This window comes from Pipistrellus kuhlii, unplaced genomic scaffold (genome assembly GCF_014108245.1).
Source record: "Pipistrellus kuhlii isolate mPipKuh1 unplaced genomic scaffold, mPipKuh1.p scaffold_m20_p_2, whole genome shotgun sequence".
In the NCBI taxonomy this organism is placed as follows: Eukaryota; Metazoa; Chordata; class Mammalia; order Chiroptera; family Vespertilionidae; genus Pipistrellus; species Pipistrellus kuhlii.
Genome location: NW_023425515.1, coordinates 160,370,639 through 160,398,589, shown reverse-complemented (window position 1 = coordinate 160,398,589; position 27,951 = coordinate 160,370,639). Strand labels below are relative to the sequence as shown.

The 27,951-nt window shown below is 42.1% G+C and overlaps 1 protein-coding gene across 5 annotated transcripts in view; it reads left to right on the top strand.

Annotated features, from left to right (window-relative positions):
- Nucleotides 1-8,531: 8,531 nt before the first annotated feature.
- The window catches only part of LOC118724854 (cytochrome P450 4A11), a 34,939-nt gene continuing 15,519 nt past the window's right edge, over nt 8,532-27,951 (top strand). The window contains exon 1 of one of the 5 annotated variants that reach the window (XM_036448534.1): nt 8,532-8,596. In XM_036448534.1, coding sequence (XP_036304427.1) covers nt 8,539-8,596 — 58 coding nt within the window. In that variant the 5' untranslated portion in view covers nt 8,532-8,538. Of the gene's footprint in view, nt 8,597-24,298; nt 24,329-25,507; nt 25,764-25,829; nt 25,967-27,951 lie in introns of those variants that run through there. The other 4 variants (XM_045584572.1, XM_045584571.1, XM_036448533.2 and 1 more) reach the window with 4 other exon arrangements.

Sequence of the window (27,951 nt, the reverse complement as noted above, 5' to 3'; positions counted from 1 at the left end):
ATTCATTGAGATTGTGGAGAAAGTATTAAAAATTCTGAAAAGTTTGGCTATGTAAAAGAGGAGACTTGGGATGGTACCCAGTTGTGGATATGAGAATAGAAGGAAGTTAAGACTCTCTCCCTTCCATTTCTTGAAGAGTGAGAGATGTTGGAATCAGTAGTGCAGTCGGCCTTGAAGTAGAAGGAAGAAGGAAAGGTTGGGACAGATGTAGAGTTTCATATTTTATGGTATTTCATACCACAACAGAGACTAGCCCAAAATGTAAATCTCACTCACAATCTTCCTTTTATAGACAGTTTTGAATTATATTAACTCAATTTTACAACTTTAAGAACCAGCCTTTCTCTCTTTTTTTAAAAAAATATATTTTATTGATTTTGTACAGAGAGGAAGGGAGAGAGATAGAGAGTTAGAAACATCGATGAGAGAGAGTCATCGATCAGTTGCCTCTTGCACACCCCCTACCGGGGATATGCCCGCAACCAAGGTACATGCCCTTGACCGGAATCGAACCCGGGTCCCTTCAGTCCCCAAGCCGACGCTCTATCCATTGAGCTAAACCGGTCCCAGCAGCCTTTCTCTTTATAATATAAATGTGCCCACTCAAAATAGTTGAGTTTAAGAACACATTGAAGTCATCTGATCAAGAATATACTTTGTTGATGGAGGGTAAGTGAATCTGGAGGCTTTGGCTAGAAATACAAGACAAAGATTAATTCAAGGGTCTTAGGGTTTGAAAACCCAAATTGCAAGTGGGTAATGGCCAGAGTGTTGTGAAGAAGAAAGAAAAGCTGAGAGTTCTTATAGTAAAAAGTACATTTTGAGGAAGAATCAGCCCTGCATTCTTACTAGTAGCCTCTGGATTGGTCTGAAATGATAATCTTTCAGATGTCTAACATTCTAGATAATGGGTCTCAGGTGGTCTGGAGAAATGAACATTCTTTCTTTAATCCTTCAGAGGGTATAGGAGGTATATTTATAGAAATATAGATAGACATAGATATGGACATGGCTTTATATATATATATATATATAATATTCACACACATATATACACACATATATACACACATATATAATATAGATATAGATATAGATATACAGAGTTCAAAACTTTAAGTTTGCAGGCAAGCTGAAGGAGGAGTAGAATCATTTCCTCATACTTTAATCTACTTGATTTGGTAATTTAGTAATTTTTTTGTTCTTTTCCTCAATTTGTATAACATTAAGTTAAATAAATTTCAATAATAAGTTTAACAATTGCCTTCAGTAGTTCCTTACATTTGTGAAATATAAAAATAATAATTTTATCTGAGTATCAATAAATAATATATCTATTGGGCATGAGAACCTTTGCTAAGCTAGTCTCTCATCAGGAGTAATAATAACATAAAAAATATTTAACACTTGCACATATGTCTCCACTCTCTCAGGTAGGTTTTACCATACCCCCAGTATAGATAAACAAATTGAAGCATAAGGAAGCTGGTAACTTGACCTAGATCTGTCCTCTGTATCACATGGAGCCTCCAAGGTATCATAAGATCCCTCTCCTTCCTGCCAGTTCTTCCCATTACACAGACATACAGTGAGTCATAAATTTACCAAAATTTTATAATAATAATCCACATTCATTATTAGCTAACTATTAACATTTAAAAACAAAAAGAAAAATCCACCTGAATCATACATTTTGAAGTGTTCAATATTACCAATTTCATGTAATTTATTTCTAATTAGACTTCTACATGACCAATATACATATTTCCTTAAATTACTTAAACTCCTGAAGCTTAGAGCAGAGTTACCTACTCCAACTAAAATGAATTCTGTATCTTGCTCAAAATTAGAAAATATATCCAAGTCCCTACATTATTGGAAAACAGGACCCACACTTCTCTGTGGACACCAAAAGAGTTTATTTTTCTATGTGTAAACAACACACAACTTTATTAATAACATGGTATTCATTCTGATAAACCAAACCCCTATGCAAACAAATATTGAACCTTAAAACTTTAAAGTAAAACTTGACAAGGAATAAAGTTAAAAACATGCTTTGTGTATTCTAAACAAATATATTCCATGAATAAACAACTATGCAAAGGGCTAGAGACATTGTCATGCAGCTTACTAGCTATCACATATTTGCCACTTAGTGAATGTAAATTAAGTGAACGATTAACCATGGTTCAAATCTTCTCTTAAAAGCTTTAATCTCTACATTTTCAAAAACTCTTGAGTGAACCAGCTACAACAGCCCACTATTGAGAAAGTGGTGTAGTGGCCTTTCCCCCTAGAATAAAGCTAAAAGCTGGAAATTATTGTATGTGCTGCTAAAGAACTAGAAAACATAGTCAAGACCATTTTAGCAGAAAGAAGGATGTTCAAATGCACAGAAATGAATTAGGTAACAAGATTAAGTAAAAGACTTTAATGACTTACAAAAAAATTAAGTACTTTATTGTTTAACTAGAGGCGCAGTGCACGAAGTTCATACACTCAGGGAGGGGGGAACCCTCAGCCCAGCCTGCACCCTCTCACAGTTCTGGAGCCCAGAGAGCAGGCCTAAGCCTCAGTTGGACATCCTTAGCACTGCCACGGAGGTGGAAGAGGCTCCCACCACTGCATCTGTGCTCGCCAGCTATGGGCCGGGCTTCTGGGTGAGTGGCACTCCCTTAGTGGGAGCAAATTGACCACAAGGGGGCAGCTCCTGTATTGAGTGTCTGCCCCATGGTGGTTAGTGTGCATCATAGTGACCGGCCATTCCGCCATTCGGTCTATTTGCATATTAGTCTTTTATTATATATTAGTCATTTATTATATATTAGTCCCCATGAATGGGCAGGGGAGAGACACAGGAGATTGGTCATCTGGGGAGGAACTGTGGGAGGGCTCCAGGATAAGTCTGACCCATCTCTCTCAGTCTTGATTGACTGGACATGAGCAGCAAGCACGTCATTAATGACTGGTCGACTGGTCAACTATCTGCCCCTTGATGGTCAGTGCACATCATAGCAAGTGGTTGAGTGGCCTTAGCATTTTATTAGCATACTAGAGGCCTGGTGCATGAAATTCATGCACTTGGGGGTGGGGTCCCTCAGCCCAGCCTGCACCCTCCCCAATCTGGGTGGGACCCTTTGGGAGATGTCTGACTTCCAGTTTAGGCTTGATCCCCATGGGTCAAGTTGGACATCCCTCTCACAACTCAGGACTGCTGGCTCCCAACCACTCACCTGCCTGCCTGTCTGCCAAATTGCCCCTAACTGCTTTGGCCTGCCAGCCTGATCACCCCTAACCACTCTCCTGCCAGCCTGATCGACACCTAACTGCTCCCCTTCCAGCCTAATTGCCCCCAACTGCCCTCCTCTGCTGGCCTGATCACCCTCAACTGCCTTCTCCTGCATGCCTGGTTGCCCCCACTGACCTCCCCTGCTGGCCCAGTCACCCTTAACTACCTTCCCCTGCTGGCCTGGTCACCCCTAACTGGCCTCCCCTGCTGACCTGGTAACTCCCTGCAGGCCTGGTCCCACCCCAACTGCCCTCCCCTGCCAGCCTGGTCACCCCCAACTGCCCTCCCCTGCCAGCCTGGTTACCCTAACTGCCCTCCTCTGTCACCCATTCCATTGTGTAGATGTACCACAGTTTTCTAATCCACTCATCTGCTGATGTACCACAGTTTTTTGTTTTAGACAAGTTCACTTACTTTGGAGACAATAAGACTTTTAGACTCATAATTTTTCCAAAAAATCCACACCTGTGGGCTTCCAGTCAAGGCAGTGGAGTACTGGCATCCTCTTACATCACATCAAAATTACAACTAAACTACCAAACAACCACCATTCAGAATCATCTGAAATCTAGCTAAACAGAAGTCTGATAACTAAGGACCTGTGGAAGAAGCAACATTGAGACTAGTATGGGGGTGGAGAAGCAGAATGAGCTGGTTCTACACCAATCTGTGTTGGTTAAAAATTCAGAGGTATATCTAGGTAGTGGAGGTGCCCCCTGAAGAGTGAGGGATCCCAGCCCTACACCCAGCTCTATACCGGGCTCCCTGCCCAGACTTACAATGCTGGGAAGAGAACCCCCATAACTTTTTACTTTGAAATCAGGATTGTGGCTGAGTGAGACAGAGGGCTGCTCCAGTCCCAGGTGTTATTCTTAAAGAATACACACACAGATTTACTTATACTCACTTGCTCTGAGCTCCAGTGCAGGTACAGCCATCAAAAGGCTCCAGAGACATACTGGGAAGAACTGAAATGTCTGGCTTCAGGGTGATGGCTTGAGGAGAAGCTTTCTCACATACAGCAGTGTTGGCAAAGGCCATTGTTTTTTTGTCGAGTCATCCCACTGACAGAGCCAGCAGACAGGTATCATACCTGTGTCTCTATCAACTTGGCTGACATTGTTTGCCCCTGCCTCATGATTTCCTGAGACCATACCCCACCTAATTTGAAACTCCACTAGTACTTTTTTCATATAAACAGTTGTTGGTTTTTTTTGCTCATATTTCCTGAAATCCCTTAAAAATTCACAAATCCCAAACAAGCAGTGCCTTGCCTCATAATGTCCTATACCTCTTGGTAAGTGACCCCAGGAGTTACATTAGTGGTAGCTGGCCTTGGTTTGAACCTTGGCCTCTTCTGGACACTTCCAAGCCCAGCACAAGTAGCAGACATGCTAACTGCTCTGTAGCTCATGCTGGATGACCCTGAGCAGGGCACAGGCAGTGGCTGACCTTGGCATGTTCCTCACAGGAGGCCCCCAAGCCTGCACATAATAGTGAAAATCTTCAGATGCCAACTTAGCACCAACAGCTACCTCCATGAGCAACACACTCATGATGTGTTGAAGCAAGTCCTGCTCTATGGGCTCACGCTGTATAGCAGATCCTCTACTGTACTTCCAGCTGATTAGCCTGAGTATATATCCCTTCCATTGACATGCCAATAAAAATCAAGCTGAAACTACAACAGGAGAGTGCTCACAGCCCACACAAAAGGCACATCTGAAGTGCCCAGCTTTGGTGATCAGGAAAACTGAACCAATGGGTCCTATAGGACACTTACTACATAAGGCCACTTTACCAAAACTGAAATATAGAGAAGCTCAACCTAATACATGGAAATAAACAAAGGACACAGCCAAAATAAGGAGTCAAAGAAACATGTCACAGATGAAAGAACAGAATAAAACTTCAGAAAATGAATTAAACAGAATGGAGAAAAATCAATATACTAGCTGTTCAAAATACTTGTTATGCTCCATGAATATAGAGAAAAAATAGATGAACTCAGTGAGAATTTCAACAAAGAGGAAATATAAAAACAAAGATAGAATACATAAAAAAGAACCACTATGAATAAATGAAGAATACACAAATCAAAATGAAGAATACATCCCAGGGAATCAATAGTAGAGTAGACAAAGCAGAGGGTCAACTCAGCAATTTGGGAGATAAGGAAGCAGAAAACAATCAAGTCAAATATACTATTAACAAATACTTTAATAAAAATGGATTAAATGCCCTAATTAAAAGACATATGGTGGCTGAAGGGTTAACTAAGCAAGACCCATATATACACTGTCTACATGAGACTCATCTCAGAATGAAAGATATACACAGACAGAAAGTAATAGGATGGGAAAATATATTTAATAAAAATGGGGATAAAAAGCTAGAGTAGCAATACTTATAGCAGACAAAATAGACTTTAGAACAAAAGTTTTAACAAGAGACAAAGAAGGTCCCAGAAATTTCATTTATCAGTATTTACCCAAAACTTAAAACACTAAAGCAAAAAGAAACACACATCCATTTGTTCATTGCAGCAGTATTTACAATAGCCAAGATATGGAATCAACCTAAAGGTCCAACAATAGATGAATGGATAAAGAAGTGGTACATATGGAATCTGACTCAGCCATAAAGAGGAATGAAATCTTGCCATCTGCGGCAGCATGGATCATCCTGGAGAGTATTGTGCTGAGTGAAATAAGTAGACAAAGAAAGACAAATGCCACATGATTTCAATCCTATATGGAACCTAAAAAAATAAATGAACAGCAGAATAGAAACAGACTCTTAGGTACTGAGAACATTTTGGAGGGGATTTAGGGCTGGGTGAAAAAGGTGAAGGGATCAAGTACAAATTGGTAGTTACAGAATAGTCATAGGGATGTAAAGTACAGCACAGGGAGTATAGTCAATAATCCTATATAATAAAAGGGTAATATGCAAATAGACCAAACAGCAGAACAACCAAACAACCAATCAAAATGTAATATGCTAATGATAATCTAAGGCTGCTCAACCGCTCACTGTGACATGCACTGATTACCAGGGGGCAGATGCTCTGACCAATAGGTTAGCTTGCTGCTGGGGTCCAGCCCATCGGGACTGAAGAAGATGGGCTGGACATGCCCTGGAGCCCTCCCAAAGACCCTCCCTGGCTTTATCATGCACTGGTGGGGTCCCTCAGCCTGGCCTGTGCCATTTTGCAATCCAGGACTCCACAGAAATGCCAGAGAGCCGGTTTCAAGCCTTATCCCACAGGCCACTTCCCTTGGGAGGTTGTCAGATGCAGGACTTATGGTTGGTGAGCAGGGATCATGGCTCCCGATTAATCAGGACTAATTGGACATGAGGCACAGTGGGGCCAGGATGAGCAGCAGCAGCAGATAGGAGCTGCAGGTGGCGTTGGACTGTGGGTTTTGGCCTGATCCCTGCAGGCCACCCCTAGGGATCCCACCTATGCACGAATTCATGCACCGGGCCTCTAGTATTATAATAATTAAATATGGTGTCATATGGGTACTAGATTTACAGAATAATCACTTTGTAAGTTCTATGTCTAATCATTGGATTGTACACCAGAAACTAACATAATATTGTAAAAATAAAATATAAAAAATAGTAAGCCATACCTAGAACACAAGGAAGTAGAACTGACAGAAACATATTTTCAGAAATAGTCTCTCACTTGATCCTTCCAATTTTAGGGTAACTTAAGATTCATTTCACAGATAAGGACATGGAGCCAAGAAAGTGCCCAGGCTGAACCAAATGTGAAAGCAAGGCTAAATACATGTTCCTGTTCCAGGTTGGTCTCTTGGCAGTCATTGCAAAGGGACTAGCATATGTACTATAAAAATTAACAAAAAGAAACCTTATTTAAAATGAAATTAGGAGGCCAGAAGGAGAACTCTATGTAGTACATAGGTCACTGAACTCAATAAGAAGAACTCTTTTTAAAAAGGCTTTTCCAACATTCTGTTCTCCTCTTTAACAGACTTTCCTTTCCTTTGTTTCTTGGGATTTGCACGTGGTTCATCATTAGACCTCAGGTCCAAAATTGTTTCGTTATTGCTTCCAAATAAACTAATTTTGCTGGAGAAATACCTGGCTTTCTATTTGTTCAAGGTTAATAGTATGGTTTTACATTTGTGCCAGACATTTTCTGGCCAGGATTCTCTAGAAACTGGTTGGAGAGCATGCAGGAGTTGCCAAGGAATGAGGATGTAGGGAAGGAGAGAGTGGAGATCAGATGACTAGCCAGTTTTAAATGGACTGGGCTGAGAGTTACATAAGTCAGAGAGACTCACCTGAGGAGGTACAAAGGATACTAATATCTGGGCCCAGATGGGTAAGTCATGGTCAAGGCATGGATCCAAATGCCCATCATTAGCCCATATTTTGAAATTCAGGATGGAAGACCCTAAGGCAATTCTCTTTATTTTGGGGGGCTCAGAAAGCATTTGTTCTCCCCCCTACCCTATATGGCTGCTTCCTATATGTACTTGGTATTTTTGAAAAAAAAACTTAGGCTCTACACAGGGTCTGACTCAGACTTTTTAATGAGCCTAATGGTGTCCCGTATGGTTAACTGGCACTATGTACTCCGAGAGGTTACTAGTGACTTTTCTGAAGTGTGGACAGGTCCTTTCTCTTCCTGTTCTAACAAACTCCTGACTCTACCTTTGAAAACTATTACTAATCTGATCCCTCCTCTCAAGTCATGCTGCTGGCAGGGTGATAGGTCAGACCTTCCAGCTAGTCACTCTGACAGCAAAATACCTTTCATTCAGTGGCTTGTAGGAAAATGTCAATACCTTGCTTCAGAACCAACATGGGTGTTAAGTAGGCACTGCCTATGTAATGTCCTCTTGCTCATTATGAAATGCATGATGGCTTATCAGACATTACCACCTTTCCTTTGCTTTCATCTTTGTCTTCCATTGTTCACCTGTCATTTTACTTTGCATCTACACTGAACTTGTCACCATTCTTAAATCACCTTTACCTTTGCATTTCATTTCCTCCTTAGACCAAACCTTGGCAAGAGAGCAAGAATCCAGATCAGAACCAGGTTCATAAAAAACAGCTCCAAACTGTGGCCAACCAACCCTTCACAACCACTCCAAGAGCTGGACCTAAAGAGAAAGATTCTATTGATTTTCTTTCCCTTGGTTGCACATCTAACAGCTTCAGAAAAGGGTAGAGACAATCTCATGTGCCTGTCCTCGCTGGCTATGGGGAGCAAGTTCAGATTCAGCCCTGACTACATGAAGGTGATCCTGGGAAGATCAGGTGAGAGCTAAACGGGAGAAGCAGCTGTCTTTTGTACACGTCCTTGGGTTGTGAAATCTAGAAGAGACATAGTTCTGCCAACATTACCTGAACCCTATAACAAACCACCCTCCCAGCCTAAGGTTAACAATATTTACATAAAACTGAATGCTTAAATAGCTATGAGGGGCCAATTTTTGTTTTCTTTCTAACTTCTTTCTCTTCCTCTCTCCTTCTTTTTCTCACTTCCTCCTTTATCCCAGTTTTCCTTTCTCCTCCCTCCCACCCTTTCTGTCTCTCTCTCTTAATCAGTTTGAGATGATCTGCTATTTAAATTTCCTTAGTTCCAAAAGACAATTTTCTATCCACCATGGCTTGGGTTCGGCACCTCTAATTGTTACCTATCCTGGTCATGGGATGACTAAACCCCCAGATCACAGACTTTTGTGTTTTTTCTGGCACCAAGGATAGAGCCTATATTTCTGGCAGATTCACCATCCTAGTCCTGTGCGTGATCTGCTGTTGGGGCACTTATCTGTCTTTCTGAGCCTATAGCGGCCATTAGTGTTACCATAGTTAGCTAAATATTATGAAAAAGGAAGAGAGCAAGGGAAGCCAGGCATTGTTAAGCATGGTCTGCTCAGAACACTGAGCCTATTTGCTTCACCAGGAAGCTACAACTTCAAACTCCTCACCCAGGGAACCACGATCAATTCCCTGCAGATCATTGGGGAAATTGATAGAAGAGTGGGATATAAGAACATGGGAAATAAAGTAAAAATGGCACAGGAGAAGTACTTGTCCATAAGGCCTGTCAGTCTAACCTGGGGGCAGGGGAGGGAGGTGATCATTGGTTAAGGCATGGAGCTAATGCAAGCCTGAGTAAACTTTGGAAGTAGATTGGTTATTTTGGAAAAACTCCTGGTTAAAACCCCAGGGAATGGAAATAAATGAATATTCTAGAAAAACTAATTGTACTGTACAAAAAGCTATTCCTAAAGTGTTAACAAAAATTCTTATTGGCAGAGAGTCCCATGGTAAAATTGCACAACATGTTATGAATCTAAAGCAGTCATAGTGTAGCGCAAATAATTTAAAATGTAAAAGCTATTGAGAGAAACCAAGATGGCGGCATAAGATAGACACCTGAATGTAGCCTACCACAACAAATTTTTATTTAGAACTGAAAAACAGGGGAGGCATTGCCCTGAAGCACCGGATGGCTAGTTGAGAGGAGGCTCTGCCATCTGGGAAAGAGAGAGAAGGCACGCTGAACCTCAGGAACTGTGAAGGTACAGAGAACTGTGTGCATGAAAAGGCACTGGCTTACTCCCGGTGCACGGAAAGGAAGGGCCAGACCGAGATTGCTGCTGGCTTACTCCTGGCGCGCCTAGAGGGTGGACAGCTAATGCGCGGCTGGCTTTCTTGTTCGAGAGGCAAACAGAATCACCCTATTGCTCTGATGATGGCCCCAGACAGGGAGAGGCCAGATTGTCAGGCAGTGGGCAGAGATCTCTTGGAGGTGTGTGAAGCCAGAGGCCATTACTGTGGGACTTGGGGAGGAGCCAAAGGGAAAACAAAGTTTGTCTGCACCAACCTGAGACTCCGCCCCATTTGTGGCTGAGCACAGAAGCTCTCCCAGAGGCTGGCTTTCTCTAAGGAGGGACTGGCCAGAATCCAAAGCTTGTCTGCGCCTTTACCAAAGAGGTGCTTGCCTGCAACCAATCTTCCGAAACTTTCCAGGAACAGGACTTTTCTAAGGCGAGACTGACAGGGAACCAAAGATTGCCTGCGCCACCCTGAGACCCCGCCCTATTCAAGTGGAGTACAGAAGTCCTCCTAGCTGAGACACTGCTGATCCTCACAGCCAATTGGCTTGGAGATCAACGCTTCCCAGTGATACCAACAATAAGCAAGGCTTAACAACAAGACTGTACACACAGCCCACAAAGGGCTACACCAAGACTGTCCACCACAGGCAACTGGGAAGGCTGTGCTACTGGGCTCTACCAGAACACCTAGCACACAAAGCTATTCTATCAAATCAGGGAAACAACTAAAATGCAGACAAGAGGAAGGACACAAAGGAAGGAGATGGAGGAAAAGAAAAGATTGGACATTGAATTCAAAACTACAGTTATAAGGTTATTCAACAATATCCTACAAAAGGCCAATAAAATAAATGAGACCTATGAGGATATGAAACGGGAGCAACTAGAAATAATCAGGGATCAACTAGAAATGAATAAAACATTGTCTGAAATAAAAAATATTATTCAAAGTCTTAAAAACAGACTGGAAGATTGCAAGGATCAAGACAAAGATTTAGAACACAAAGAGCCAGAGGACACTCCTCTACAGAAGGGAGAAGATAAGAGAATCCAGAAAGTTGAAGATAGTGTAAGAAACCTCTGGGACAATTTCAAGTGAACCAACATCAGAATTATGGGGATTCCAGAAGAAGAGAGAGAGCAAGATACCGAAAGAATACTGGAAGAAATAGTGACAGAAAACTTCCCCCAGCTGGGGAAAGAATAGACTTAAAAGTCCAGGAAGCCCGCAGAACCCCAAACAAAAGGAATCCAAGGAGGACCACACCAAGACACATCATAATTAAAATTCCAAGAGCAAAAGACAAAGAGAGAATATTAAAGGCAGCAAGAGAAAAGCAGGTAGTTACCTATAAAGGAGCACCCATACGATTGTCAGCTGATTTCTCAACAGAAACCATGCAAGCCAGACAGGAATGGCAAGAAATATTCAAAGTGATGAATAGCAAGAACCTACAGCCAAAGATAATCTACCCAGCAAAGCTATTACTCAGAATCAAAGGACAGATAAAGAGCTTCACAAATAAAAAAAAGCTAAAAGAGTTCATCACCACCAAACCAGAATTGTATGAATTGCTGAAGGGGGTTATTTAGGAAGAGGAAGAAGATAAAGATAAAAATTATGATCAACAAACACGTAACTATCAACAAGTGAATCTAAAAACCAAGGGAATTAAAAAACCTGATGAATATTAACTGGTGAATATAATAGAATCAGAGGTATGGAAGGGGAGTGGACTGACAATTCTCAGGGAAAAGGGGAGTGGAGGTGCGGGAAGAGACTGAACAAAAACTGTGCACCTATGGATGAGGACAATGGAGGATGGGGAAAGGATAGAGGGTGGGGTGAGAACCTGGTGGAGAGGAGCAATTGAGGGGGGAAAGAGGATCACATTTGTAATAATCTGAACAATAAAGATTTATTTTTAAAAAAATATATAAAAGCTATCAAGACTACATTATAAAATTTCCAAAAGTCTCCTATTATTTAAAGTAAAAAAGAGGGTGACAGTGGAAGAATATCAGGTAAGGAAAAATATCCTGAGAATAATTTACATCTAAAAAATTTGTACTTTAAAAAATTAACCTTCATTTGAGACGCTAATAGCAAGATACCCATGAAAATACACACATGGTGTCAAAACAAGCCAGGGGAAAAGTATTTGGGGGGAAAAAAATGAAAAAGAATCCCAAATCAAATTTAAAGAAAATATCCCTCTATTAATTTTTGGTCAAGAATATGTTTGTATATTTTCAGAAAACAACTCCTTGACCATCTGGAATCCTGTAACAGAGAGGAATAGACAGAAGCGCTCCAGCCATGAAGACAGAAGAGACACATTTCAGAGATGGAAGATGCTGACAATGCCTCAGCATATCAGCAGACAGCAGCTGCGTGTTGCTGAAGGATGTCCAGGACCAAACCAGAGACAGGCGGACCTGCATTACCACCATTTGTCCACCAACCAGATCTGAAATATCATGGCTGACATGTACACATAAGGAACTATTTGACATTGAAATTGGGACTCAAAAGGATTGTTGGCCCAGAAAGGAACTCACTACAGACTGATTCATTTGCCCCTCAGCATAACCATTATGGCTTGTCACATTTTAGGTTCTTACAAGAGTATTTCTTGGATTACAAGATCTCACACATTTAGAGGAAATAATGAACAACATAAACTGATGAACAAAAACAGACCCAGAGAAAGAGAAGCAGCGATCAGACTCTCAAACCTCAGAGGGAAAGTAGGGGAGGGTGGGAGTAAGGGGGAGAGATCAACCAAAGGACTTGTGTGCATGCATATGGACTTAGCCAGTGGCCATGGACGACAAGGGGGTGGGGGCATATGTAGGGAGGGGTTTGGGATGGGAATGGGCAGATAAGGACAATTATTTGAGAACATAATCAATAAAATAAATAAATTAATTAAAAAAAAACAACCCAGGGAACAAATAAACTTTCTCTCTTTTGATGGTCCAGGCTTGCCCAGTTCGTTCACGTTCCCTCTCACCAGGGAGCATGTGACCATGCAGGCCTTCCAGCAATTTGGGCCATGGTAGACTGTGTGGCCTTCAAAAGGACTAAGCTTTAATATGAGCTTATGAAGCAGAAATCTGGACAATGTCTTGGCCTTGATGAAGACTGGATTGGACATTTTCCATGGCCAGTGGATGAAGATGGGACCTTGGAAAGCCAGAGGTCTATTTCCACCCTAATAAGTCACCTTGCCACACCATAATCTCTGGTGTGTGGATCCTTATAATTCTTTTTTTGTGATGCCATGGAAAAGCCTGATGTCAATCTACAACATTATGACAGAGAGACTTAGGGATGAGAGGCATGTGGGAGGTCACTTAAGACAATAACAGCTGACAATGACCAGAAAGGGCCAGTAGTCCAGGGTCTGGACCACAGTTTCCTCCTTGGGGATGCCTGCCTTGTTTTGTCCCCTTCAAGTTCCTATAATGCCCTTCCTTACTTTTGTGACCTGAAGTATTTTATTTTATTTTTCTCACTGAAGAGAGAGAGAGAGAGAAAACATTAATTGGTTGCCTTTCTCTCTCTCTCTCTCTCTCTCTCTCTCTCTCTCTCTCTCTCTCTCTCTTTCTCTCTCTCTTTCTAAAAAAAGCCTTAAAAGTTTTTTTTAGAGTCTGTTATCTCCTAGAAGAAACATGTTGCCTTCTCTATCTGGCACTGTTGCTAGTGGTTTAGACTTCACGCACCAAGAATGATCCTTTTCTGGCATATAGCTCAATAAATCTTCTTTTTTTCAAGACAACTTTTCTTCTTGCAGGTATTTCTTTAAAAGCTTCCTAAAAGTGAATGGGACAGGAGGTACCCAGTCAGTAGTTTGGATCCATATTACTTTGGTCATTGCCAAGGGAAAGTATGGCCATGGTAGAAATAGGTCCTGCTCTCTTCCCATCTCCATTTCTAGAGCAATGGTCATTCCCCTGGACAACAGGACAAACTGCCAGTAGCTGACATGGGTAATGACAACTTTAATGGCAGGACAGAAATCCCAGGATGTCACTCAAGTGGGCTCTGGTTGGAGCTGTAAGACAGGAGCAATGAATGCCTCAGTGTCACGTGAACCCACTGTTTGGGGAAACTCCCATCTAGAGTTCCAATTCACCTCCAGGTCATAGACTTCCCAATACCCTGTTTGTTCTACATATTCTCCTTCAGGAACTCCAAAGCCATCAGTATATGAAAAATATTTTTTATTCTCGAGCAAGCAAGGAATTTCTTCTACCAGAATGATATCATCTATTGGCTCATGCCTGATGGCCTCTGGAGCCAGCAGACCTGCCAGCTCACCCATCAGCACACAGGTTGGGCTCCACCTCCTGGGCTGCTCTCCTCCTTCATCATGTACATATTAAAGTGACTGGCCCTGACCTCAGGAAGGGTCTGACCCCTGTGTTGGGGTTCTTGTTCCAACATTAAGAAGGGTTCTGTGATCTGGAGAAAGGCTGTGCACAGATTAAGTAAGAGTCCAGAGACAAAAAATAATTTTGAAAGGCATTGGGGTTCAGAGGAGCTTTAGCTAAAGGAGCCAAGTTCTCCTTGTCTAAGGACCCCTTGCTTTTTATTCTATTAACACAAATTGTCCTAAGGCAAGATGGATCTATATATACTTCAAAGGGTAGGATTTTATACAGAAGCATTGTCAGAATGGGGAATAGCTTACAGCTGTTCAGGTGTTTGGCCAACAGGAGGCAATAACATGTAGATTAAGATGCTGTGAGCGGTCTAGCAGTAAACAATCATCCTATTCAGGTTTGGGGGAAATGCCTTTAGCCATCCCAACAGGTGATAACATATGTGACTCAGCTCTTGTTGAATCCCCAAGTTCCATAAACCTTTTGATGAAACTCTTGCAATTATGACATGCTGAAACTGGCTCTCGGCATCCCTGCTGCCTTTTGGGACCTAGAACACACCCCACTGAATACTTACCTGGTGCAGAACTTGAGAATTGAGATGTCAGGGTGCAATAGACTTTGTTGGTATTCACATGTGTCACTGCATTGGTTTTGTCACCTTCTCCAAGTAGCATTCAAGCAGAGCCTACTCTATGGGTATACTATAGAGGGGAGGCCTGACTTACAATCTGATGGTACTAGACTTCTCACCCATCATGTGCACACCTCTCCCACACTCTTCTGGTATCTGTATTGCAGCAGAGGGGTGGGCAGATGGGGCCACTGTGGGTTGCTCTTCCTGGGTATCCAGAGACCTTAGCTCTGCCTGGGAACCATTGTTCTGGAACAAACCGAGTGATCAAACTGAGAAAGGTGCATCTACAGGGTGAGAAAGATCTTGAGAAGGTGAGGAAAAAGAGGAAGTTGGATTTCTGAACATTCTTCTCTTTGCCAGAGTACATATCAATATAAGAGGAGCCTGAGATTTTCCCCAGAAGTATAGAGGAAGGTGCAAGCCATGCACTCTCCCAGTTGAAGAATGGGAGCAGTGACATTTGTGCTGAAGTGGGCACATTCATCTTCAAGGGCTATGACACCATAGCCAGTAGTATCTCCTGGATCCTCTATGCTCTTGCTGCCACAAGGAAATCCAGAGCCTTTTATGGGACGGCACTTCCATTACCCAGTGAGTGCTCAGGAGATGGGAGACCCCTGCCCACACAGCTAGACAAGAAGCCCTGGTCTGCTTGGCCCCTGTCTGCCTTCAGGTTGGGCTTCATTCATTTCAGGGATCAACTAGATCAGATGCCCTATACTACCATGTGCATAAAGGAGTCACTGCGAATCTATCCTCCTGTACCAACTGTTGGTAGAGAGCTCAGCAAGCCCATCCATCACCTTCCCTGATGGACGCTCCTTACCCAGAGGTCTGAACTTCACCACACTCACTAACCCAGGAATTCTGCAAGAACCCGTGGCAGATCAGATCCATGTGTCCTATAGCAGTTCTCTGGTCTTGTTCCTTCATCATAATTGGATGTTTACTTTGTAGTTTGGATGAGGAATATAACATGCTTGGCACAGAACTTGACATAATAAAATTTCAATAAACAAATGGTAATCTTTGAATGTGGCCTTATCATTTAGTCCTAAAGTTCTAATTCCCTGAGATGTGAGGGCTTCAGAGACAATCAGAGAGGGTAAAGGAGATGTGCTTTCTTTCTTATGGAGTCTAGGAAAATGAGGGAGATCAGAAAATCCACTGTCATGGGTATGATGGTCCTGTCTCTGAGGAGCCCTCAGGTTGATGGCAGAGAGGAATTAATTACTAGATTTGGGACACCTACATGGCCAGAGGCCACCCCTTGACTCACATTTGTTTTACCCTACCACATTCCAGTCTTACCACATCCTAGCTATATGGTCATAGGCAAGTTACTCAGCCTTTCTGAAGCTCAGTTGCCTCATATGAACAATGGGAATATAAGTGGCCTCCTTGGAGGGTTGTTATGAGGATGGAATGAATTAATGCATAATCTCCAAGGGCTTATGGATGGCACTTGATAAATTGAGTTGTAACTTTAGTTGCTCCAAAATATGAGCCTCTAATTCTTTCTTGATTCTCATCCTATATAGATTTTCTGAATCAATAATTCTTTGAATTCTTCTAATGGTGAATCAACTTTTATAGAACAGGCTTTAAGCAAATTGTTCTTCTAGAAATTAGCTTTAGGATTTGATTTTTTCAGGATTGAGTTCTTCCTCATAGGCCTTGGCTGCAAGTCACACTACTCCCACTAGAGGACAGAAGCATGCTAGGCAGCTGAACTTAGGCAGAACTTATATTTAGTTTTACTTTATTTCATTTTGGTGTTCAACAATTCAATTAACTTCAAATATAAAATTATTAAGACTGTCTCTGAGTGCTAAATCTTGTGCTAGGAGGTGGGATCACAGAGATGAAAGATACTGTCCTTGAATTCAAGAGTTCACAGTCATAAAACAAATACCTTTACTGAAGACAAATAATCATTCACTCTTTCTTTCACTCACTATTCACACCTTGAGCAGACTGTTGAATGTTCCATGTTCTTTGCACTGTCCTTGGCACTGGACTTGAGTAAAACATGAATTGTGTCTTAGTGTCTGGGGAGGAAGAGGTAGAGCTGACAGAGAGGAAGAGGCAGGAGTATGGAGCATTTATTGGGAAACAGATACTATAATAGGTTGAGACTGGCTAAATGGTGGCCCTTCAGGAAGCTTCCCTTTTTTCATTCTGCCTTCCTTATAAAACCCCATCTTGTCTTCTTTCAGAAGATTGAGGTCCGAGTGCATCTCCCACCCCACTCCACACTGTGCCTGACCTGACCTCTACATTGTGAAATCAGAAACTGCTTGTGAAAGGAATGAACAAACTAATAATTAACTCTATTTTTGGGGACTTTTTTGTTAATCTTCACCCAATGATATCTTTTCCATTAATGATGATGATGATGATGATTATTATTATTATTATTTTTAGAGAGAGAGAGAATGGAGGGGATGGGGAAAGACAGAGAGAAACATTGATGTGAGAGAGACACATCAACTGGTTGCCTCCCACATGCACCCCTTCTAGGGCTGGGGATCCAGCATGCAACATAGGTATGTGCCCTTGACTGCAGGCCGATGCTCCTACCACTGAGCATAACTGACTAGGGCCTAATAATTAACTTTTTAATGACTCACTTGACTTGACTCAGTGGCTTAGGGCACTGACCTTCCCCCAACATGACTTTTGAGAACTGAAGTTGAAATTAGGAGCTACTTCTGGAAAAAACATAGGTTTTGTTAAAGTTCAGGAGCAGAATATGAAGTAAGGCTAGTAGGGAAGAAATGTGTGAAACATAAAAAGAAGGGGATTGAATTGATTCACATCAGAATTCCCTGCTCCTGCAAAGGCCAATGCCTACTTACCTCAAAACATGGTTTAAAACCATTTCTCATGCCATTTCCTCTCCATGGCCCCGGAACTGCATTTGGAAACAGTTTTCCATGAACAAGCTGGAAGTGGCCATGACCCTTAATCTGCTTTGTTTTGAATGATGCTGGATCCCCTCCAAAGTCCCCATATCCCTGCTGGGAATTGTGTTGAAATCCAAGAATGGGATCCACCTGTGTCTCAGAAAGCTTCTATAACCTTTGATTGGACAAGAACAAACTCTGAGGACCTCTTATTTATCATGCTGTCTTCCTGTCATCAGCTTCTGTCCCCTTTCTCCTGCTCATCAGACTGTCTGCTCTTCTCTGTCTCACTCTTTTCCAGACTTCCTACTTGTTAGATATACCTTGTGTCTACCTACTTGCACCTCTGACTTTCTACCTAACTCCTATTCACCTGCTGATCCTTTAGCCTATCTGCCCTCTTCCTATCTTTTTACTTTCTGCCTGCCTTTCTATCCCTATTCTTTTGATGTTATAGGAAATTACAACAAACTTAGTGTCTTACAACTGCAAATATTTATAACCTTATAAGTTAAGAGATCAGAAATCTGAAATGTGTTTCACTGGGCCACAACCAAAGTGTTGCAGAAGCCCCCCAAAGAATGTTTTTTTTATTACTTTGTCTAGCTTCTAGAACTTTGCTCTTAAGGGCTTTTAGTGAGTGTATTAGGCATTCCTAGATTACCAAGGAAATAATCTTAAATGCAGTTGATTGTAGATGTTAATCATGGCAACATCTAGCCTTGTGTTTAATTGAAAAATGGGATACTACAGCCTATCTAAATTGACACATAAAACTAGATGTCACAGTCTATCCCTTGTCACACACATTCCCTTAATTCATTCTTAATATGCAAATCTATACTAATAATAGAGGAATATGCAAGTTGGTCGGGATGCCCTCACTCAATGACCAAACAGCAGGCTGCATGGGGTGACAGGCCGGCAGGGTGGGGCCATCAGGGGCATTCAAGCAGGCAGGCAGAGGCCATTAGAGGCAATTAGGCAGGCAGGTGAGCAGTTAGGAGCCAGTGGTCCTGGATTGTGAGAGGGATGTCTGACTGCCAGTTTAGGCCCAATCCTCAGACATCCCCTGAGGGGTCCCGAATTGGAGAGAGTGCAGACTGGGTTGAGGGAACCCCCACTGCTCCCATACATGAATTTTATGCACTGGGCCTCTAGTAGAAACTATAATAAAGTTATATTTCTGCCACTACCCTGTGTATCATTAAAAGGCATTAACCCTCCCTATCCCCCAAGGCAATGCCATGCCATTGGATGATGTTCACTGTTCTGTAACTTAAATGCTGTGATATAAAGTTGACTTTTATTAGTACATCTTATGTTAGATTTGAAGGGCAAAAGAAGAGGAAGAAAAAGTATCAGATACACTCATGCACACACACGCACACACACACACACATGTTTATAACAAAACAAAAGAGAAATACTCAAAACAATTACAGTCCTTTTTTCTGCAACTGCTCACATGGCCATAGCTAGCATTTATAATCACCTTCTTCCACTACCAATTCTATATTCTCTTTCCCCCCTCATCAAGCATGCACCCAAGCTAGGCATGGTATTTTGCCTACTGTGGTGACCCAAACCTTCATTCTTTTAAAAAAATATATATATTTTATTGATTTTTTACAGAGAGGAAAGTAGAGGGATAGAGAGTTAGAAACATTGATCAGCTGCCTCCTGCACACCTCCTACCGGGGATGTGCCCACAACCAAGGTAAATGCCCTTGACTGGGATCGAACCTAGGACCTTTTACTCCGCAGACCAATGCTCTATCCACTGAGCCAAACCTGTCAGGGCCAAACCTTCATTCTTAAAGGATCCTGGTTATTAGTCCTGCTTGAGAAGGGTTGCGATATTTTTCTATTTAGTTTAATAACAGGGTATGGCAGTTCTAAGAGACACTCTGATATATCCTGAATTACAGACATACCTCCATTGGTCATTTCACCTTGGTAATCAGAATCAATCCAGTACAGTAACTGCTTTTGATTCAGAGGCATGAGGAGCCCAAAATAGTCAGCTGGCAATTTTACTTACTAGTTTAATATAATAATTATTATGTCTCCCAGTGGAAACATTTCTCATTTTGGAACTAAGACCTCTAGGACAGCAGAACATAAGATTGTAGGGACAAGAAGTAAAAAATGTGCTAATGGGATCACTAGGGGTAACAATGAGTGGTGCTACTCCCATTTCCATCCCTTGATTCCTGAACTGGTAAATCATGGCAATGGAAGAAACTGCACCATTTATTAGACATTGATTTGCTGGAGAAACTTACCTCATCCTTACAAGTTATTGTCACCTAGCTGGTACTATATATCTAAACATATAACGAGTTTCTTTCTCTGTTTCTGAAATGCATAATTGTAATAGATATATACTTGTAAATATTTCTCTCTTCTCCGCATCCAGTGTGGCTAGAGAGTGGCCCAGTTCCTGAGTAGGGGAAGCTGAGGATTGAGAAAATGAAAGAAAGAGATAGACCCAGAGATAGAAGGAAAAAGCTGGGGCCGGGTGGGACCACTGTCCTTTGACATGGACAGGGACAGTGACCCGGAGCCAATACAACATATTTATTTTATACAGAAAAAACAAATAAACAAAAAACAAAAACATGAAGTTTTACTAAAAGTCAAAACAAAGGAGATTATGTGCATATTTGGGTGGACTCGAGTTGTATTCATTCCTGGTGCTTGGCTGGATTTAAATAACAAAACCTACCCCCTGGCATCTGGGCTAAGGGGTCAAGCTGACAAAACTCTTGCCTTTTAGCAAAATGTGTTACCAGGATGTGGCTTTGCTGAAGCCACTGGATTCAGCTGACAATAATTAAAGAAATGCCCACGTGCCTTCTCAGGCACTCTCTACATATACTCACCATTTACCATAGGAAACTCAACAGAATGTAGAGTTTTGCCAAAACCGGTTTGGCTCAATGGATAGAGCGTCGGCTTGGGGACTGAAAGGTCCCGGGTTCGATTCCGGTCATGGGCATGTACCTTGGTTGCGGGCATATCCCCAGTAAGGGGTGTGCAAGAGGCAGCTGGTCGATGACTCTCATCGATGTTTCTAACTCTCTATCTCTCTCCCTTCCTCTCTGTACAAAATCAATAAAATATATTTTAAAAAAAAGAAAAGAATGTAGAGTTTTGATGTCTCTATATTCATTGGGATCTTCTTATATGCCTCCATTTCAATTTTTAGGCTCTCACTACTTCTCAATCAATATTCCACTTTAGCAGACAACTGCAAGATTAGAAATTAAATTTGTATTGTTATTCAGACATTGGCAAGATGAGATTCTGGATTTTGTTTTTAGAAATTTCAGTCTCCTTTCCAGCCCCAGTTCCAATGTTCTAAATCAAAGCAACTCACTTATTATACCTGGGTTAGCTAAAAAATCCTAAATTGGCCAACCTGCTTCCATCTGGTGCCTGCCACCAACCCTTTACTACATTATGGTCAAAAACTTTTCTTTTCAGCATTAAAGCTTTTCATTAGAAAGGCAATACCAGTTTGTGGTGCAATAAAAACATCCACCTAGATTCCACCAATGCTAAGTCATTCAACACATTCTTATTTAGGACCTAAGTGCAAGGCACTATCTAGACATCTCGAAGGAATGAGATAGACATGGCCCTAGCCTTTCATTCTAGAGGAAGACTGACAAGAAACACAACGGTTAAGTAGAATGATTCAGACAATAGTAATTGCTAAGAAAACACTTTACTATAAGAGAGACTAACAGAGAGAATCTGTTTGGATAAAAGTGATCCAGATGGCCTCTTGATGGAGATGACTATTAAGGTGAAACCCAAAGGATGGTAAGGAGATCGCTGTGTAACGAGAAAGGGAAGAGCATTCAAGGTCGGGGGAACAAGTACAGAGGCTCTAAGGTGGGGAAAAGTGTGGTGTCTTTCAGGAAAGTGTGGTGTCTCTCATGGTGGGACAGTGGCTTGGGCTGAACTTGGAGAGATCATTCAGAGGGTGGTGTGTGCTATGACACTATGACAAGTTATGGTAAGAATGAAAGTAGGTAACATATGAAAGCACTTGGCACCATGTCAGAAGGTAGTAAATATTATACAAAGTAAATGATGTTAAGTTGCAGAAGATCTGGAGTTAGAAATTTGAGGTTATGGTTGTAACTTTAACACTTAGTTGCTCTGTGATCTTGATAAAGTTAATTAACATCCCTGGGCCTATTTTTTTTTTTTGTCTGTAAAATAATACTAATAACACTTGGTAGTTATAGTTGTGTTTTGGAAAATATGAACATTAGGCAAGTATTGAGAAGACATTTTTGGTACTTTCTGAAAATTATCTGTATGTCTCCTTTTAGGTAGTAGGTGATGCTACAGAATGTCCCAGGTTAAAAACAAACTAATACAATAGCTTTGTCTGTTCCCTTGGATGGAAAACACAAGCAAATTTTAGATTTAGAAGGCTTTTTCCTGGTAGATGAGGCCTTTGTAGTGGAGCAAAAGAAAACAAGATATGACAAATTGCATCAGCATCAAACCCAACTTTATCAAACCTAGAAAACAAGAAGTTTTGATAAAACTGGTAGCAGTTTACTCACATGAGTAATGCTTGAAGCTGCTGCCTTGCCTTTCTGTTCCTTATAAGCTGAAACAGAAAACATCTATACTAATAAAAGCCTAGGTGGCCCTCACACCTTCTCGCAACACCCTTGCATCATCACAAGATGATCACCACAAGATGGCTACCACAAGATGACTGGCAGGGGAGGGCAATTAGGTGCAACCGGACCTGAAAGAGAGGGTAGTTAGGGGTGATCAGTCTGGCAGGGGAGGACAGTTGGGGGCAATTAGGCTGGCAAGGGAGGGCAGTTGGGGGCTATTGGGCTGATAGGGGAGTAGTGAGGGGCCAATCAGGCAAGCAAGGGAGTGATTAGGGGGCAGGCAGGTGAGTGGTTAAGATCCAGCAGTCCTGGATTGTGAAAGGGATGTCCGACTGCAGTCTGACATCCCCCGAGAGGTCCCGGATTAGAGAGGGTAGAGGCTGGGCTGAGGGACACTCCTGCCCCATGCATGAATTCTATGCACTGGGCCTCTAGTTTAGGAATAAAAATATTAATGTTCTTTTACAACATGGCACCCCAAACTGAATCTAGTCTGTTTATGATGGTGGCCTAACCAGTCCAAGGTTTTCCTTGTTCCCTCTTTCCTTTTTTTTTTTTTTTTTTTTTTTTTTTTTTTTTAAATCAAATCAGTATTTATTGGGCGGCAGCAGCAGGCACAGTCTTCTGTTCCAGGATATGAGAAGCATAAAGACATAAACTGCCTAGTTACCACATTCATGGAGATCTTGTTTGGAGTGTCTAGATATCAGATGAAGGAAAAAGGTATTTACTCATTAAAAAATATTGTCCAAGGAAAGCACAACTTTCTGAGTTAAGCTCATACTTCACAGACAGCTGTACATTCTGCTTTGATCACTTTGTTATAAGCTTTGCTATATCATTAAAAATTCTCCATAAAGACTATTTCAATGACTATTACATCTGGGCACATAGTTTGTCCAACACATTCTCACAAAAGCTGCCTTGGATAGTAAGGCTTGCATTTATTTGAATATGTGGAGGTGCTGAAACACTCGTTCACTACTTGGAAATACGGGATAAAACAGAGCAAACATGACATGTCTCCTGGGAAGTTGAGAGGTACCATGTATGGACTGAAATATCTTTACATTAATGCTTAACGCAGATCTCTGAGGCCAGACAGCCTGCGTTTGAATCCTGCCTCTAACCCTTACCAACTGAGCAACCTTGGGCAGGCAGCTAACCTCTCTGTGCCTTAGTTTTTTTGCCTAGAGTTGCGGGATTATTTTTAAAGTCTGTTTTGTAGGGTTGTTGTGAGAGAAAACATAAAATTTTTGCTAAGTGTCTAAAACATAGTCAGTGTTCACTAAATGTTAGCAATCATCAAGCTTTATAAGCCCAAATATATTAAAGAAACTGAGGACTCAGGGAGAGAAAGAAAGAGTTAAAACCAAAACTCAAACTTAGGCTTTCTGACTCCAAAGTCCTCCACTATTGCCCCTCATGCTGAAGGTAAAAAGCTGGTGCTGAGCCAGTTAAGGGAGAGTCAGGGTCCAAGAGTCCCTAGGGCTGGAGCCAGAGGAATGGAAAATAACCAAAGAACTGGGGGAAGGTTGGTAGGAATGGGTGTAAAAGGTTACATGCACAGGCCCTTGGGTTTGGACAGCAGCCCAGGATTAAGGGGAGAAAGAAAAGAACTCGTTGTGTGATGATCGCTTGTCACATGGTAGGGAAATGGAGGAGGGTGTTGGGAGTAGTTTAGATGGATGAAGGAACAGATCAGGAGGACATGGAGCCCCTTGGAAGGCTGCCTGCCAACGAATTTTCCTGAAGTATATTGTGTTTTACTACCTAAATGATAGGCCTTGGAATTGATATTGGGGAAAGGAATCATGAAAACATTGAGAGTAAGAGATTAACTTGCCCCATATCCCTTTCTCTTTTATATAAGCTCTCCATGACTTCTTGGTGCTTATCCCTCTATTTAGCACTCTCCTCCTGATGAACTTGTATTCATCCTTCAAGACCCAATTCTCTTTGTTTAATTTTCTCCTTTCAGGATAGACCCAGTTCTTCCAACAAAGGACTTATCATAATTTATTTTACTGTTTTGTTGTTGTTTTTTGTTTGTTTTTTTACTTTACCTACTAGATTGTGCACTCAAGAAACATTTGCTGAGTAAGTGAATAAATAAATGAATGAATGAGCATTCATATGCAGTCTTTTAAAAAATATATATATATGTATATATATATTATTGATTTTTTTTACAGAGAGAGAGAGAGGGTTAGAGAGTCAGAAACACTTATGAGAGAGAAACATCAATCAACTGCCTCTTGCACACTCCCTACTGGGTATGTGCCCACAATCAAGTTATATGCCCTTGACCGGAATCGAGCCTGAAACCCTTGAGTCCACAGGCCGATGCTCTATCCACTAAGCCAAACCAGCCAGGGCCCTATGCCCTTCTTAGGAAAAAGATTACTATCCCACCTTCAAAAGGAGAAACTGAGGCTAAGAGAGTATCAGTTGCTGACTTCGTATTAGGTGGGCCAGACATGGGGCTGAACCTCCTGACCCTAAGGTCAGTACTCTAGCCACCAGCACATTCCCCTTGGGTCACAATTAAATAGGGGACAGAGACAAGCCCTGGGGAAAACTTCAGAAGCAGATAGGCAGGCAATTTTGGAGACAAAGGAGAAATATTCTAACTTCAACTTAAGCTGTCAATGGCTGTTTTCCATTGGCCATTTTACCTATCTGTAACTAGCATTTAACTCTGGAATAGAAATGATAATGAAATACTATAACCACACCTGAACAATTTGATGTACTAGATTGTGATTCCTGGAATTCAGGGTTCAGGTTTGTTTGGCTTGCAGCTACATCCTGGCATCTAACATACTGGCTGCACATAACAGGTGTTCATGAAATGTTTGTTAGGAAACTGATAAGTGGAAGTTGAAAGGTACACAACCATTGTCACTGTCAACTAAAAATGCTTTTCTTCCTGGTAACTCCTCCACTCTGGTGGCTCAGCTTTAAGCTCTGCCCTCACCCTTCACCCTCCCCACAGGTGGGTGGGACAAAACTTTCAGACTGGCCTGAGGTAGTCAGAGACAGTCAGAGGTCCAGACGCATTGCACCATGAGTGTCTCTGTGCTGAGCCCCACAAGACTCCTGGGCAGTGTCTCTGGGCTCCTGCAGGTGGCCTTCCTGCTGACTCTTGTTCTGCTGCTGCTCAAGGCAGCCCAGCTGTACCTGCGCAGGCAGTGGCTGCTCAAAGCTGTCCGGGAGTTCCCGTCCCCTCCTTCCCACTGGCTGTTTGGGCACATCCAGGAGGTAAATGGAAGTGGGACAGGGGAGAGGGAGGGCAAGGAGGGCAGAGGCTCTCAGAGTGAGGTCATGGTCAGCAAGTCTATAGGACAAAGCCTTGTTATGTGAGAAGCATGCGGCTGTTGGGGCAAAACCCAGGTGACCCCTCAGATCATGGTTCCTCATCCCATGTGCTGGTGCTCTTAGTCTGTCAGATCCTCCTTCCTTAGGTAGGTCTGCAAGCTATTATGTCAGCCAGCCCTTGAGGACAATGGCTGCTCCTTTCTGAATCTCCCTGTTCCAGGCTCACAGAACAGAACTTCTCCATGCTTCCCTGCTCATGTGCACTCAATGCCATCCTGTCTGGCTGGCCCTGAGATTGCCTGGGAACACTGACATTGTCTCATGATCCCTGCCCGTGGGAGTTCATGGCACATGGGGATGATAGACAGAAACTTAGAGAAGATATCATGTCCTAGGAAAAGGAATAAAATCTGGTATAGGGATCCAAACAACTTGTTGGCCTGAGACTATGGGGTTTTCAGACTGGTGACTGCAAAAACCCTGGCAAGTTACTGGCACATCTGAGCAGGAAGCTTCCAGGATGGTCCCAGGGAAGGAGCACTGGCATTTGGTCTCAACATTAACTAGAATCTCTTTACCTGCCAGCTCCTATTCTCCATGCCCCTGCCATGTGAGCTCTTTGGGGCTGAGGATATTATCCCCCTTTCTGTGTGCTCATCCCAGCACAGAGCCTGACACAGAGGCTGGGTTGACTCAGGTGTGCAGATTGACAGAGAAAGGAGCAGCTGGCAGGTTGGGTGACAGACAGTGCTCCCCAATCAGCTCCATTAGTACTAGTCCCTGGAAGGGCACAGAGCAAGGTGAGGGGGCTGTGTGGAGAGGGGCTCATCCGGTGTGTGTATGGTTGAGCAAGCCTTAGGAGGTGGGGTGCGGCAGAAACCTGAAAAGGATTCAGAGAAGGAGGCCAAGATATTATCAGCAGAGTGGAGCCCCAAATGGAAACTGCTCATGTCAGCCACAGAGGGACAATCAAAGCTCAGTTGCTTCATGAAAATTTGGTACAAAGAACTTCCAGATGATTTGTTGATTTGGAGAAACTGTGACTTATGTTGTTGCAGTTGTCACCTCTTTAATCAGGGATTTGACAGAAGGAACCACTCTCATCCTCCAGTGACTTTTCCATACACTGATGGCATTAGATGAGATGTAAACTCAATAATTGGGTAACTAATATTACTCACGGTGTAAATCATATTTCTAACCCTGCTGACCTAAGATATACTGCAGTTATAATACTGCCTGAGTTTTTCCTTTATTCAAAGCCTCCGTAATTGGCTAAGTTTGAAATTGATTGCTTCATGTTGAATCCAGATTGAAGCTAATCTTTCAGGCCAGATGACAAGGGACAAGGTGGCCAGTTGAGCATGTGGGGCTCCATTTCCAAGCTAATTGGGTTTATATCCCAGCTGTACACATATTTTATTTTATATTCCCCATCACCATTCATCCCCTCTTCCAACTCCATTCCCTTAAAAAAAAACAACACAGTTGTTTTTATCTAAAGTTCTTTCTTTTTTGCTCAATCCCTCTAACTCCCACTCCCCACTTCTAACAGAGCTGTTTGCTCTCTAATTAGAAGTATGTCTCTATTTTGCTTGGTAGTTCCATTTGTTCATTAAATTCCACATCTGCATGAAATCATATGATACTTATCTTTCTCTGACTGGCTTATTTCACTTAGCATAATGCTCTGCAGGTCCATCCATTCTCTGTTATATTCTTTTTTTTTTTTAATAAATTTTTATTGTTCATATTATTACAAATGTTCCTTTTTCCCCCCATTCTCCTCCATTGCTCTCCTCCACCAGGTTCCCACCCCACCCTCTGCCCTTTCCCCACTTCCCATTGTCCTCATCCATAGGTTCACAGTTTATGTTCAGTCTCTTCCCACAACCCCTTCTCCCCTTTTCCCCAAGAATCATCAGTTCACTCCCCTTATATACCTCTGATTCTATTATATTCAACAGTTAATATTGTTCATCAGATTTAAAAAATATATATATATATATATATATTATTGATTTTGTACAGAGAGGAAGGGAGAGAAATAGAGAGTTAGAAACATCAATAAAAGAGAGTCATCAATCAGTTGCCTCCTGCACACCCCCTACTGGGGATATGCCTGCAACCA